The sequence below is a fragment of the Podarcis pityusensis genome (assembly GCF_964106645.2).
Source record: "Podarcis pityusensis genome assembly, chromosome: 3".
NCBI classification, from domain to species: domain Eukaryota; kingdom Metazoa; phylum Chordata; class Lepidosauria; order Squamata; family Lacertidae; genus Podarcis; species Podarcis pityusensis.
In genome coordinates this window covers 90,675,186-90,690,320 of record NC_138026.1, presented here as the reverse complement: position 1 = coordinate 90,690,320, position 15,135 = coordinate 90,675,186, and the positions used below count along the sequence as shown (strand labels likewise).

The 15,135-nt window shown below is 42.0% G+C and overlaps 1 protein-coding gene across 3 annotated transcripts in view; it reads left to right on the top strand.

Annotated features, from left to right (window-relative positions):
• Positions 1 to 326: 326 nt before the first annotated feature.
• The window catches only part of CAPN13 (calpain 13), an 87,390-nt gene continuing 72,581 nt past the window's right edge, over positions 327 to 15,135 (top strand). For 2 of the 3 annotated variants that reach the window (XR_013984518.1, XM_081000166.1), the window contains exons 1-2: positions 327 to 709; positions 10,797 to 11,045. Coding sequence is in view for 2 of the 3 variants with exons in the window: in XM_081000166.1 (XP_080856292.1) it covers positions 671 to 709; positions 10,797 to 11,045 (288 nt within the window). In the remaining variant the exon portion in view is untranslated. The remainder of the gene's footprint in view (positions 710 to 10,796; positions 11,046 to 15,135) is intronic. The other variant, XM_081000167.1, reaches the window with a different exon arrangement.

Sequence of the window (15,135 nt, the reverse complement as noted above, 5' to 3'; positions counted from 1 at the left end):
TAACAAGAACATGTCTATTTATGAAGTGTATTTGGCGGGATGGGGGTGTGTGTTTCTTGTGGGTTCTTTTGTCCAATGACATGATAAATCCATTGTTTAGTGTACAGATCCATAAATATTTCTTCATTTCCTGGTAGAGCTTTGAGAGAACCATGAAAACGAATATGAAACAAAGCCTGGTGTTTGCTAACAACATCTTAAACTCACAAAATATTGTGAGTGGTGAAACATTAACCACCGCAGGATGGGAGGGGCAAGCTACCTGTGGAAATCAGGTAAGATAACACCTGAGAGAAGCAGGAAGTTGTATACTGTTGGTCCCAGGCTTGGCTCTGACTTCATGTTCACTCCGGCAGGTGTTTACTTAAGGGGGTGCAGCATGCCTGCTGAAATACAAATCAATATAACAAAGCTGAAGTCATCTCATTGGATTTAGCTAGCAAATATTCATTTGACAGGGTTTTTATAGGGGGGGGGGAAACCAGTTTGCCCTTCTGCCTCTGAAGAGATAACAGCATAAAAAATCGGAAGCACAGATACTGGAAGATCACCTTCCCAGAAGCACTGGAAGTGTTTGGCTTTGAAAAAGGACAGGCCGTTGGGAACTGTGCTGCCTGGAGAGACTTTGAATACAGAAAAGGAGAAGAAGCAATGACTTGTTGGGATCTTGATGGGGCTAGCCTGCTGTAAAGAACCTTCCCATGTAATGGTAAGTTTTCAGAAGTAACTGGGCATTGCTGAAGAAATGGGAAGGGATACAACCCTCTGTGTGTGCATGTAGAGGAGGGAAAGCAATAGGGATTGTTGGACGGTCTGCTACTTCCATCTATCTAGCTTCTCTTTCTGTTTCAAACAGCATAAGAAGAGTAGAGGAGCCTGCTGGATCAAGCCAGTGGCCCATCTAGTCCAGCATCCTGTTCTCACAGTGGCCAATCACCAGTTTTCCCAGGACAGGTGTTAGGCTAACTGGCCTGTAATTTCCAGGGTGCCCATTGGATCCCTTAAAAAAAAAAGAAAAGGTGTTGCATTTGCTACTTTCTAGCCTTCAGGTATGGAAGCTGGTGTGAGACAAGTTACCTACTTTCAAGTTATTTGAAAGCTCTTGTGCGGATGCCATCTTGACCCGGCATTTTGTCAGTTTTTACTTTGTTTATTAGGCCTAGAACTTCGTCTCTCGTCACCACTATCTGCTTCAGTTCCTCAGACCCACCTCCTGCAGAGGTTAGTTCAGGCACTGAGATCTGTCCCACATCTTCTGTTGTGAAAATGGATGCAAAGAATTAATTCACTTTCTCCGCAATCTCCTTATCCTTCTTTAGTATTCTTTTGATTTCGTTGTCATCCGAGGGTTCAACCATCCCCTTTGATGGTCTCCTGCTACTAAAATACTTAAATAACTTTTTGTTGTTAGTTTTAATGTTTTGCTTCTCAAAATCTTTTTTTCAGCATCACTTATTGTCTGCTTGCACTTCTTTTTTTTGCCGAACTTTGGGGGTTTTTTTTTTGTTCTCTTCAGTTTTTTGAAGGAAGCCTTCTTGACTCTGATAGCTTCTTTGGCTCTGCTCATAAACAACTCTGGCATTCCCTTGGTCCTCATGGTCCCTTTTCTGATCTGTGTTATACACTCCTTTTGAGTTTCTAATGTGGTTTTAAACAATTTCTAAGAATTTCAACATCCTTTTACCTCATTTTGAGGAAGTTTCTTCTTTTGAAACCAAATGGGACAGTATTTAATTTTCTTGGCATTTGCTTGCAAAAATATGAACATTAGTCAATACTGAATACAAAAAAATGTGTTTGGGGAAATTTGTACAACAATGCTGAAAGGTTTTCATGAAGATGCTTTGATTTTTTTAAAAATTGCAAATTGCTACATAAATGTGTACAGCTGAATTTGAGATTTTAAAAAAATGAGAAATAGGGAGAGCTGAATTTGACAGATTCCTCCTTCCCTAGTGGGCATATGGAGATATCTGAGAAAGTTCTGTGTTTGCCACCCACAAAATGGCTGCTATGGGGACATAATATAACACACAACGGCTATATAATATAACACACAATGTGTGACGGGGTGTGTAAAGCATCTAAAAAAGCAGGAAAAGAGACAGAACCAATGCTTTTTTCTGGGGGTAGAAACGGGAGAAGAAACTATATATATATATATTTTAAAAATAGTTTCTTCTCCAGCACAGTGAATTGTCAGTGCTGTTGCTACCCCTGATGGCGGCCTCATTTCCTGTCATGGTGTTTCCTGAGTCTCAGATGGAAGCGAGCGTTTAATGTGTGAAGTAGGACTTGGAATCTAGCACGGTGATTGATCAGTTTTGTTGTTACCACCTCCAGTGGCGGCTTTATTTCCTTTCCCGGTGTAATGCATGTTCTTTGTACTTTTGTCCATTTACTGTATTTATTTTTCCTGGTTTGAACTATAAAATGGTGGTTTTCTTGAATCAAAATGAGAGTACCTCTAAACTTTTTTTTTAATATAGAAAAAAAGTACTGGACAGGACCATAAAATGGTGATTTGTGCTTGCCCTATTAACCTTCTCATCAGTGAAAAAAGAAGGCAAAAAACCACTGCAGGACTCATTCCCATAGAAGCTCTTTGCACCTCTTTGTTCAGAATAGGAGGGCGGGTGGCCAGGCCTGCCAACCAACAAAAAGTGGGCATTTTTTGTCAGGGTGGGGGTGGATTTCAATGTAGGATAGGCTGAGGCAGAGCAAACATTCTCCTGTGCACTGTGGATTTTTGAGGGGGTATTTACTGGGTCCTTTATAGTGTGCCATAGAAGATACTGGTAGGTACATGATGTCGGCGGATACTATGTTGGACACCTCTATTATAAACAAAATAAAAAGCACTGGAGGCCCAAATGAAATAATGTTCTAAGACAATTATTGAATTTTTCAGTTAAATGCTGTGAGGAAAGGTAACTGTTTTGCATATGAAATGGAGCAAGCAACATCTAATGAATAAAAATCAGGAGAAAATCCCTTCTAAATTAATAGGATTAAAACCATGAACTGCTGAAGTGGGATGCATGGCAGCAACGCAGCCACATCTTTTGCTTGATCTTGATCTCCTGAGGCATTAATGAAGTGGTAATTGTAGGAGCAGTGGGTTATTTACAGCTTTCACCAAATAATAGATAATTAGGTGAAATAGCATAGCTTTAACAAACAAAATAGACATTAAAACTGCAAATTAGAACTAAGATTGATTTTAAAACAGGGTGTGACAGAACCAAAGTACAAAAATGTTGCATCAAGCTTTAATGAACATCTCTCCAGAATTATTTAGAACATATAACTTATATGAACTTCCTTACTAAATGTGCTAAACAAACACCTGAACAGTCCAATCATAACCATGCTTATTGGAGATGTTCAGTTAATTTGAATGGGCATTAATTCAAGTAATTATGCTTAGGAATTATAACTTAAATTGAAGCAGAACTGTTTTCTCCTTAAGTTTGTTTTTTAAGTCAATGGGCTGTGGCTGTAATCCTGTATCTTGGGGGCTGCCAACCCAGTGCCCACAAAGGCCTCCATTGGTGCCCCCAGTCAGAGTTTGAGTTTCTTTCTTCTCTTTTCTTTTTAAGTAAGCCTCTAGCTGCCCTAGAAATAAAGTTATGAGGCAAAATGTACAGGTATCCTTCTGAGCCATTTCTGTGAAATGAGTCAGCCTGGCTACTTCAGCCTGTCAGTGAAGTCAGATATGTGATTGAAAAGTGAGTTCTTTGGACACCAGGCAATAGGAATCCCCCAGGTACTAAATAGGTGCTGTTTTCTTCTCTTGTTCGGTGCACTTTTCCTGCTTGTGTCTTGTTTTCTAGTAGTCCTTGGCACCTCCATAGTTTGCCCTTTTTTACCCTATGAACCAGGGTGCATCTTTCCTTTGGTAGGTTTGTCTGAGATCAGGTACTCCCTAGAAGTTATTTTCTGCAAATATTACTACACACAAAGTGCAGGTGCATGACAAGGTGTTGCGGCAGGGGAGAGAATTCGGTTCCTTGTCAGTGGATCAATAGGAACTGTTCAAGGGAGGAATCAGAGGTGTATTTTAAAAAAATAAATAAATCTAGAATTAAAATTTTAAAATTCCTGCCTGCTTTGGCCCTCCTTAAATCTGGTGTGTCTATAAGCCACTATAATAGTTGTATTGTAAGGTATTTCTTCTTCCCTCCTCTAGGCAGCTTTTATTTTCCACCTCAGTGAAATTATTTTGCAAAGCATTGTATTTTCTCTGTCTCTGCCTTCTCATCGACTTTTCACCCTTTCTGCCTTTTGAAACCAAAGCCTAGCTCATTGACAGGCTGGAGATAAACTTCTTATATGCCACTTTTCCTGCAAGGAATGTATAAGGGCATTCATGGTTCTCCTCTTCCCCATACTTCCTTCACAACACTCCATTGTGGAAGGTTAGGCAGAGAGACCGTCACTGATCTAAAGTCACCCATGAATTTCAACCCTTGTTTGCTAGGTCATAGTCCACTTAATACCATTTCAGCTTATTCTACAACAGAAGAAGAAGAAGAAGAGTTTGGATTTGATATCCCGCCTTTCACTCCCTTTAAGGAGTCTCAAAGCGGCTAACATTCTCCTTTCCCTTCCTCCCCCACAACAAACACTCTGTGAGGTGAGTGGGGCTGAGAGACTTCAAGGAAGTGTGACTGGCCCAAGGTCACCCAGCAGCTGCATGTGGAGGAGCGGAGAATCGAACCAGGTTCCCCAGATTACAAGACTACCGCTCTCAACCACTACACCACACTGGCTCTCAGGCTGTTTGTGGGAATATTATACCCCCACCCTCTGTGCACAGGGGGGAAGCCTATGAGTTCCCTTGTTAACAGTTCTGTGTGGCACCTTTAAGACTAATCAGTTTAGGGTGCAAACTTACACATGCTTACCAGGGTCATGAAGTAATGAAATTCATTGGGACCTACTTCTGAGTGAACTTGGGTAGGATTGTACAGTTACTGTGGCATCAATCTGCTCCTGCCCATATAATGTTATGTCAAACTAAACACAATTCAGTGTGTTTGTTAGTTGTTTGCAGTTATTGCAAGACACTTGTTTTTCAGTCACAATTTTAATATCAACCCCTAATGGAGCTGTCTCCAAAGATTCTTTCACCGCTTTTAGCTCTAATGATTGTTCCAGAACTTAAGTGTCTGCTCCATCGTTGTCCTTCAGCCTCGTTTGATTTCTGCTCAGCAGAGTTTTTGCATCAAACTCTCCAGTTTATAATTGCGATTTCCAGATGTCTTCTGAAATTTATCTGCTGCTCTCCACAGGATTTCCCAGCCATACAGAACTGCTGACTTGCACTTTGGGTTGCAATAAACAAACAAACATTTTTACAACTGGGCATCTCTTTTCATTTATTTCGGCTATAATAGCTTTTTTTTAGATTGGCTACAGTTTTGTTAGAGTAATATAGACGAGGCCAGGGTGAGCAGCTAGGAACGGGAATGGGGGAGGGGAAGACCACTTCAATATACAATTTGAAGAACCATCAGAAGAATTTTGTCAAAGTGATGGAAAGGGGATTGAGCTGTGTAACTATAATTATAGAAACAAGTTCTCAGTCTTTGTTTGCTGTACATTTCCACTGCCACGTCGAAAACGAACTGAACAATCCATTGGATATATAGCAGATGGTTCCCCGGCACCTGCAAAAACTGCTATAGCAGAATGAAAAGGCTGGGGGAGGGATGGCATATGGGTGATGATGGGCTCAGTTGTGCGTGTCTGCGCATACGTATACATGTAAGGTGCGCTGGTTCACACTCACGCTATTCAGTACAAAAATGGATGTTAAAAGCAATCACCTACAAATAGGATTCTTGCCTAGTTTGCAACTTGGGGATTCTACCTTATTCCCCTGTTGTGTTTCGAATCACAGGGAAAGGAGTATATGACAGGACTAGGGGTGAGGAAACAGATGCCATTTCAGCTGCAGATCTCAAAGTGGGATGCTCCAGGAGGCCATAGCTCCGTGGGAGAGCATCTGCTTTGTATGCAGACGGTCCCAGGTTCAATCCCTGGCATCTTCAGATAAGGGTGGGAGAGACCTCTGCCTGAAAGCCTGGAGATCCACTGCCAGTCAGTGTAGACAATACTGAGCTAGGCAAGAGTCAACCTGGATAGCTCAGTTGGTTAGAGCGTGGTGCTGATAACAGCAAGGTTGCAAGTTTGATCTCCGCACTGGGCAGCTGCATATTCCTTCTGTTGCCAGAGCTTGGACTCGATGATCCTTACGGTCCCTTCCAACTGTACAATTCTAGGATCCTATGACTCAGTCTAAGACAGGTGCCTATGATCTTATCAAGCCTTCCTGCAGGTTGCAACCGATGATTGACTGTGCTTATTGCATATTGAGGCTAAGGGTGTGCTGGTGTATTTAGATATATATTCATTTTCTTTTTTATTTATTACCTTTCTCCCCCATCAAATTTTTATTTGATTTTACAAATGTAGAATTATAACATTACCAAATGCATACCCCTATTTAGAGATTTCTCCAAATCTCTAGACTTCCCACCTTCCTCTCCACGGATCCTATTATCCACCTTTTCAACTGCATATTATTTCATCATCCAAGTTTTACATCTCTCCATTTCGTTCATAGTAATTTTTACATTACAAGTATTACTGCAATCCTGCTAATCTTTTCATATGCTTACAGTGGTCTCTCAAGTAAACTGTAAATTTCCCCCATTCTTTATTAAAGTTTTTGTCCTCTTGGTTCCTGAGCTTTCCGGTCAGTTTTGCCATTTCGGCATAGTCCAACAGCTTAGTTTGCCATTCTTCTCTGGTAAGGACTTTGTCTTCTTTCTATCTCTGGATATCTTACCTTTTTTCCATTGTGGCACCCAAGGCTGTGCACATGTGGTCCCCAGGCTGTCTCTTATCTAATCACTGACCAGGCCTCCTTAGTTTTAGCAAGCTGGTGGCCTCCTGTGCCCTCACACGATGCCTGGGCACTCAGGCTTCAACTTTCGTACGACATTATAGGATTCCCTGTGTGGTAACAGACAGCAGAAGCACTGAGCGTGTTGAAATGTGCAAAGTCGCCCTATGTTACCGATATCTCTGGGAACTGGTTGCTTTTCCTCCCAGCTTAAGCTGCTGATCTGTACATAACACAATATAATCTTTCCTGTTTGTGTTTTCCAAATTTACTTTGGCATCTTAAAACGATTAGTTCATTATCTAATCTGACACACACCCATCTGAGCAATATGTTGACCTGTGCAGTGTTCAAATATTCCTTATCTGGCAGCATAGAGGGTGGGCTTTCTTAACCAACTCCTTTATTCAGGTAATACCATACAAGATTAATTTTGCATATGTTATAGCAATTGTTCTGATCTCAGACACGATTTTGTGTGTGTGTGTGGACTCTGACAACCAGTTCCCTGGCACATACCAAGTGCTGGTTTTAATATGCTGCTACTTCAATGGTGAAAACCCTTTCATCAGTTCCAGTATTATGAGCTCTGCTGAAACTTTGATGTAGGCCTTATTGCTCCTTGGGTCTCTTCAGACAATCTACTTCTACTTATTCTTCAACACAGGGCTTTTTTTTCAGCTGGAGCTCACCAGACCTCAGGTGGGAGCCTGAGTGGTAAGGAAAGGCACAGCAAAGGCACTATGTGCTAGTAACAAAATCCCATTGAGCTAAATCTCATCGTTCATCTGGTTAGCCACTGCAAGAACAGGATGCTGGACTAGATGTGGCCTTTGGTCTGATCCAGTGGGGCTCTTCTTACATTTGTTGCATTCTCGGTTTCTGTTGACAGGTGTCCACCTTAAAACAAGACACTCAATTATACATATAAAATATATAATTCAGAAAGGGGCAGTGCAGTAGACAATGGGAAAGAACCTCTGCCTGGGACCTGAGGGAAGTGGTGGCAATTCTGGGCTAGGCAGACAAATCTAAGTCAGCTTCCTATGAACCTAAGTCATAGCTGTCAACATTTCCCTTTTTTAAAGGGAAATTCCCTTACAGTGGTACCTCGGGTTAAGTACTTAATTCGTTCCAGAGGTCCGTTCTTAACCTGAAACTGTTCTTAACCTGAAGCACCACTTGAGCTAATGGGGCCTCCTGCTGCTGCCGCGCTGCCGGAGCATGATTTCTGTTCTTATGCTGAAGCAAAGTTCTTAACCTGAAGCACTATTTCTGGGTTAATGGAGTCTGTAACCTGAAGCGTATGTAACCTGAGGTACCACTGTATTCCGAATAGGATTCCTCGCAATAAAAGGGAAAAATTGACAGCTATGACCTAAGTGCAAGTAGCACAAGAGAACGCATTGCTCTGATGTTTGAGCACACACTTTGTGAAGCATATCTCTCCCCCAGCAGTGAATTTTAATCATGCATAACAACTGCTTTTACATTTGTCCGTGTACATACCCAGACACCATTCTGATGAAGCTGACGAAGCTGTTCTGCGGAAGGGAGGAGAGCTAAGTGCCTTATTTTCTTCACTCCACTTGCTAAATTATTCCCAATGTGTTAAACAATGTAATTAAACACACACGCTCACATGATAAAAACTCTTTGCTGTTCCCCGTCAGCGCAGGGGGTGAGAGGGAGAGGGAGGGAGAGAGAAGAACAAACGCATGTGTCAGTCCCAGCCTTCAAGCTCTGCTAGTTTTAATTTGAGTTGTGGAATTAGTAATCAGTTTTGCTGGAACACTGTTGCAGGAAATAGATCCTTGCATGTGGCGGGCTTGAGCACTGTTGCAAATGAGTATTTGTTAAGGGGAAACCATTCCCTTGTCATGTTATGCTACATTACGTAAGATTTATTTCCTTTGTGCAGAGAAATGGAAGCCAAAAAGGAACGCTCGCTCTTCGTGTCAGTGGAAGGTTATTTCTGAATTTCATCTGATTCCGTCTTTAAAAAGAAACAGTCTCTCTTAATTAAACAGCATGTGCAGAAATGCTCTTGGTTTATAGGGTTTGTTATTAAAATGAGAAGCAAGGCCAGGAGCTAGGAAAAGGGAGAAATTCAGTCCAGGCCACAGAATATGCAAACTGAAAATGTAGCCTTTCTTCAAAAATGCGCACATCTCTGAACTTTGCAAACAAAAAAGAAAAGTGTACAAAAATGTATGTATTCTGGGAATGTGTGCATAAAAATGCACATATTTTGATGAAAAGACCAGAAAAATGCATCTTTTTAGGAAAAATTGCATACAGAAATGTGAACACCAGTAGAAATGTACACCAAAGCACTGACAATTCCTTTGTGAGGAGCCTTTGAAAAATCATTAACTGATGCTGAAATGCATGACTAACACACCTTTTGAACGGGAAAAAAAAGAAACTAGGAAGAATGGAAATAAGTAGCCCTCTAAAATTGGGGCGGTTAAGCAGTATGCACCTCTGCGGGCAGAGAGTTCCACAGCTGTGGCTAGAAATATCATGATGGGAGGATTTAAGACTGTGAGGAAGTATCACACGTCAATGTGAAAATGCAAACATGTTTCACAGTCAGTTATATTTTTATGTTTTTAAATCCTTTTGTAATTATCATTTTACAACCCAAAGGTGCAGGAGCAGGGTATTACATCGTTCCATATACAAAGCAAACAAACAATAAGGAATAAGAGAAATAAATGTTAACACCCTAATCTAAATCAAGGCATCCATATTTCTCAAGATGGCGTAGATGGTGAATATTGGGCATCTAAGTTTGAAGCGTAAGAAATAAAATCCCACCAGGTGCTCTGCATCCCTCTGAAGACACACAAATTATTCAAATATATTCGAAACAAAATTGTTTAATTTATGGGAACCTTTTAATCAAATATTTAGAGTGGTGTGCTCTGTGCTTGTCACGCATCCCAATGCCTTTCCCCTTATTGGCCAGAACATTAAAAAGGTGGAGCTGGCTAGAGCCTTATGGAACAATTGAAAAGGATACCTAGAGCAAGTTTCCTCTTACTGTCTCCACAGCTGAAATATCTGCAACCATAGAAACCATCAAGCTTTCTTCTCTTCCTCCTTCTGGGCTTGCATGCCAGCCTTTCCTCCAATGGCACACTACCATCAAGCCCTTCTCCAGTTGGGAAATTATTCTAGCTCAAAGGAGGAGCAGGAGGGCTCCTCTGAGCCGTATGGCAGTCCACACTCACACTAAGTGGGATCACACTCTCCTTTGTCTAATACTTTTCAATGGGAGTTAAGCTCCATGGAAGGAACCTGGAATATACAAAGGCTCCACCGCTTTGTGTTTAATCAGTCCCTTTGATGTTGACAATCAGAATTACAGGATTGCGGTGTGACTGCAGTTGGCAAGAGGTGACCAGTGTGCTTATAAAATGTGAGGAAGGAACTGGAAAGCCAATGTTCTCATAAATCTCAGGCACACTTTTAATAATAGCCTCCTATATTGAATTTTGGGCCTTGGCTATCTCATAGATCAAAACAATGTTCTGCGAAGTTACTGAAATCAGCAGTGTCAAGAGGGCTTTGTTTGGAAACTTGGGAGATTATCAGTGGAAATAAAGAGGAACAGAGCCATGAGAGATTTTAATATGCCTTGAGACAGCAAGAGTGAGGAGCAGCTCAGCAGCTCAGTGAGCCTTTGTTAATTTTCTGCTCTGGGAAGGTTTAAATTTTGGGGCACAAATACTTGTGGAATTCCAGACGTATCCACATAAGTTTCCAGATAATGAGATTTCACTCATTATTTGGGAGTTCTACCTTCTTCGGCTCCAGTCCTCAGACATGGTGGTTAATGATATTCCTCACCATTATTGTTTCTTCATTTCAGGAAAGGAATAGGAACCCAACTCCTGAGATGTACCCGAGGAAACCTGAGCCGGATGTGCCAAAGTCAGAGAGAGCAGGAAATGTGACTTCCACTGTGAAATTTAAGAACCAGGACTTTGTTCAGTTGAGAGACCACTGCCTGAATCATGGTGTTCTTTTTCAAGATGAGACATTCCCTGTAAACCTCAGTTCCATTGGACACTTGCCCTTTCTAAAGAAGCCATATACACTCGAGTGGCGGAGACCAACTGTGAGTAGCTACCAAGTGTTAGCAGACCTTGCAGCTTTCGTAAATTAGAGTGGAATAACCATCTATAGTTTCTGGAGTTCAAAGGCTTTATTCATGCAGGAACTATTTCCAGGATGAGCAGAGATGAAGAGAGAGAAATAGCAGACATCTTGTCTCAACAATAAACAGTAAACAAAATTTTGCTCAGCTTTTAGAGGTGGCATTACCTTAGACAGAGGGCTGCAAACAAGTGCTGGCTAGCTTGCTACACAAACAGTGCCCTCTGGTAGTTCAAAGTAATGCATGCCTCAATTATGAACTCAAGAGAAGGAAATATATTTGCCTTTCACCAACACCAAGTTTTACAGCAGACTATCGGCTCCATGTTCCTAGTAAAGTAGTTAAACTCAAAATTTAACTGCAAGCTCTGGTGTGATTAGCCCTTGCCAAGCATTTTTTTAAAAAGTGGAGTAGAAAAAGAGGATTGTGTATATTGTTTCTACTTCCAGCCATGACAAGTTCATTTGAAAGTTAGAACAGTACCTATGGGCATACAACAGTATGCACATTAGAACGTAAGAGCCAACCGGATCAGGCCAGTGGTCAGTCTAGTCCATCATCGTGTTCTCATAAGAGCCAACCAGATGCCTATGGGAAGTCCATAAGGAGGCTCTGAAAGCAACAGCGATCTCTCCTGTGGTTTCCAATAGCTGATATTCAGAAGAACACTGCTTCCAGCAGTAGAAGTAGAACATAGCCATAAGGGTTAATAGTAGCCTTACCTTCCATGAATTTGTCTAATCCTCTACGTTGGTGGCTATCATAGAGTTCTGATCATGCAGACAGCTCTATATTCGTGGACATGATAGACCCTGTTCCAATTTTCAAATGGAAATTTGAGGTCATAGCATCATACATTGAAAGAATGCTAAAAAGGGGCTTTCATTAATTCTGAATCAGAAAGGGGCATTTCCTCCTCCTCCTCAGGTTGCCCAGTGTTCCTCAGAGGAGAGAATAAGAAGGAGGAGAGGGAAGAGGGAAAGAGAGGAACACCCCTTGCCACCATGTTTCTGCACTGGTCACAGAAAATGAGGAGGGGGGAAGGGAAAAATAATAAATACAGTGGAACCTCGGGTTACGTACCGTTCTCCTTACGAACTCTTCGAGTAACGAGCTCCTCTAACCCGGAAGTAGGTGTTCCGGGTAGCAAACTTTGCCCCGGGATGCAAGCGAAAGTCGTGCGCTGGCAGTGCGGCAGCAGTGGGAGGCCCCATTAGCAAAAGTGTGCCTCAGGTTAAGAACGGTTTTGGGTTAAGAACGGACCTCCAGAACAAATTAAGTTTGTAAACAGAAATACCACTGCACTGCTGAGCTATGGTCCTTCCTCTGTATGCATGTAAAGGCTTTATCCTCAGACAACGTTGTGAGGTAGGTTACTATCAAGTTTCATGGATGAGTGGGGATTTGAGCCCTAGCCTCAAGAGTCCTAATCCACTGCTCTAACCACTATAGAACACTGCTCAGACATGAAATACCTTCTCCTTCCTCTCCTTCATCCAAGTTGTTGACATCACTGAAATGTGTACTAGTGAGGGCAGGATGGGGGTAGATGTGGATTTATTTATTTTTTAAAAAAGGTGTAAGAGTCATTTCCCCTTTGTTTTATAGTGTATCTATGAGTGTGGGGTATGCTTGTTTTTTGAAGTTTAGTAACAGTCAAGGGACTATGTCACATTTCAAAGGCTATGCATGTAAATCTATACAAATTAGCAATATATTGAAATTAATTTTAATTGCAAGCCCCAATAAGCAATTTAATGAGCCCACTTTTGTGAGACTAACACTTTTGCCCTATGGCTATATCTTTTCTTAGCTGCCCCCCCCCCCCCAATTTTGCCAGTCATTAATGGTTGGTTTAGCAAACTGACAGTAAAGAAAAATTGCACCTCAATCCAAGATGTCTCTGCTTGTTTTGCATCTTCTGAGTCATGCAGTATCTGGTTATTTAAGTGACAGATAACTCCCCCCCCTCCCGCTGTCACCATTCCAGTTCCAATATAGCAGCTGAGGAGTGAAGCGGGCTTCAATTTTATCTCAGGCATCAACAAGAGAATTGCCAATTACGTTCAGAGTCTGGGATCTTTATAGCTGGTGGTAATGCATAAAGCAGAGAGAACACAGCTTGATTTGCAGATGCCAGGCAGTGCTGACAGCTAGAAACAACTTGTTTTGACTTGTAAAGTGAGCCAATTTGATAACGGGAGTCCCTGAAGGGGAACAGGGTTGGAGCACAAAACTGTCATCTTTGATGCCCTTCTTGAACCTGACATCCATGCCCTCTACCACTTGATGCAAATTACTGAATGCATTGGTGCTGAATTTACTGAAATCCCACTCTTTCTTTTTTAGACCGGCTTTTCTGAGGCTCTCAGAGCAGTCCTAGCCAGGTGATGATGAGCAGTTCCACACCTAGTTAGCTTCCATGGCACTCCTTGAGCTTCTGGTCAGTCTTCATGGCAGGGGTGTGGAACCTGTGGTCCTCCAGATGTTGTTGGACTACAACTCTCCTGATCCCACCCTAACCATTGGCCATGCTGACTCTGGATAATGGGAACTGGAGTCTGACAACATGTACAGGACTACAGGTTAGCCTCTTCTGCAGTATGGTTTGGGAATATAGGGCTAGGAGAGATAGGGGTTGCCAGCTTTCTACTGGCTCCTACTCCTGCACTGTTAAATAACAGCTTGATCTGCTGATGTTAGCAGATGATAATACTGAAATTCATGCCATGGAAAGTTTCGCCTCTATATCTGTAGATTAAATCACAGTTAAAGGTACAGGAGCAGCTTTCATTCTAATCAGCCAGAAACTCTGCCTGAAGCTCATCCAGTCCATTTGTCTCCCATTTGTGCCAGAAGAGCTCACAAGCAATCTTTTGGTAATGCCTTTTAGTTAGGTTCTCAAATCAAAGGAAGCAAGAGCATAGTCTGTAGGTCTCTATGGATCTGGAGTCTAAGGTCTTGCACATAAGCATGCACCATATACATTAGGGGGGGGTGAACCTGTGGCTCCCCAGATGTTGTTGGACCTATATCCAACAAGCCTGGGATGATGCAGCAATAAACGAACGACGACACCTTCCCTGTCCCTGATGCACCATCCTTAACAATGTAGCAGAGACCACCCAGATGTCTTAAAAAAACAAAAGAACAGGAACATGCACCATACCAGACAAAACAAAGAGATTTAACAATCATGCTCCAGTTGGTTCAGTCAAGTTTGCTGTGCTGCATATTGTAGGGAAAGGTTAACAAAATCACAAGAGATTTTCTGACAATCAAACCTAAGGGAGAAGTTTCTTCTTTCTCTGGATTATGCCTTAGGAAAGGAAAACCGGCTCCAGTGCAATGAGTCATGCCCTTTCCTAAAGGTCTTGCGCTACAGATGCGGAACTCGTGCAAATGGTAACTAATGTTGCTTCTCCTCGGCACACATCAATTACTGCCGAAATCTACATCTAATTCAATCAGTTGACTAGGCAGTGACACTTCTCTTATTAAGCAGTCACAGGCAGGAAATGTTGTTTCCATTTCATTAAGCTGATTGAATACAAGCAAACAAATGGACTTTTCCCCCCAGTAATACTGAGCGAGGGAGGACTTTAGGGTTCAAATCTACAGCAACCTCCATAAAAACACATCCAGTTTACTTGCCAACACTGACAAGAGGAAAAGCAGCTTCCTGTGGTGTTGAGAAATAGCAACTTGGGGTGCCAAAGAGCTGTGAATCACGCAGAGTAGTTATTATTAGCCCAGTCTTCAGATTCCTTGCACAATGTTCTCAAGTGTAAGCACTGAGATCCCGGGGTATGGCCTGAAGGCATAGGAGGCCACCACCTTGCTTAAAAGTTATGTCCAAGGCTTGGATGGGGTGATCCCCTGGGAGGTTTGTCACCTTGGAGGGAAGAAAGGCAGCATAGAAATGTAATAACAGTAAAAGAAGAAGGCTATTGACAAGCTGGAATGGGCGCAGAGGAGGGTAACCAAGATGATCAAGGTTCTGGAAACCAAGGCTGTCACATGGAAGATGGAGCACAGATGTTTTCTGCTG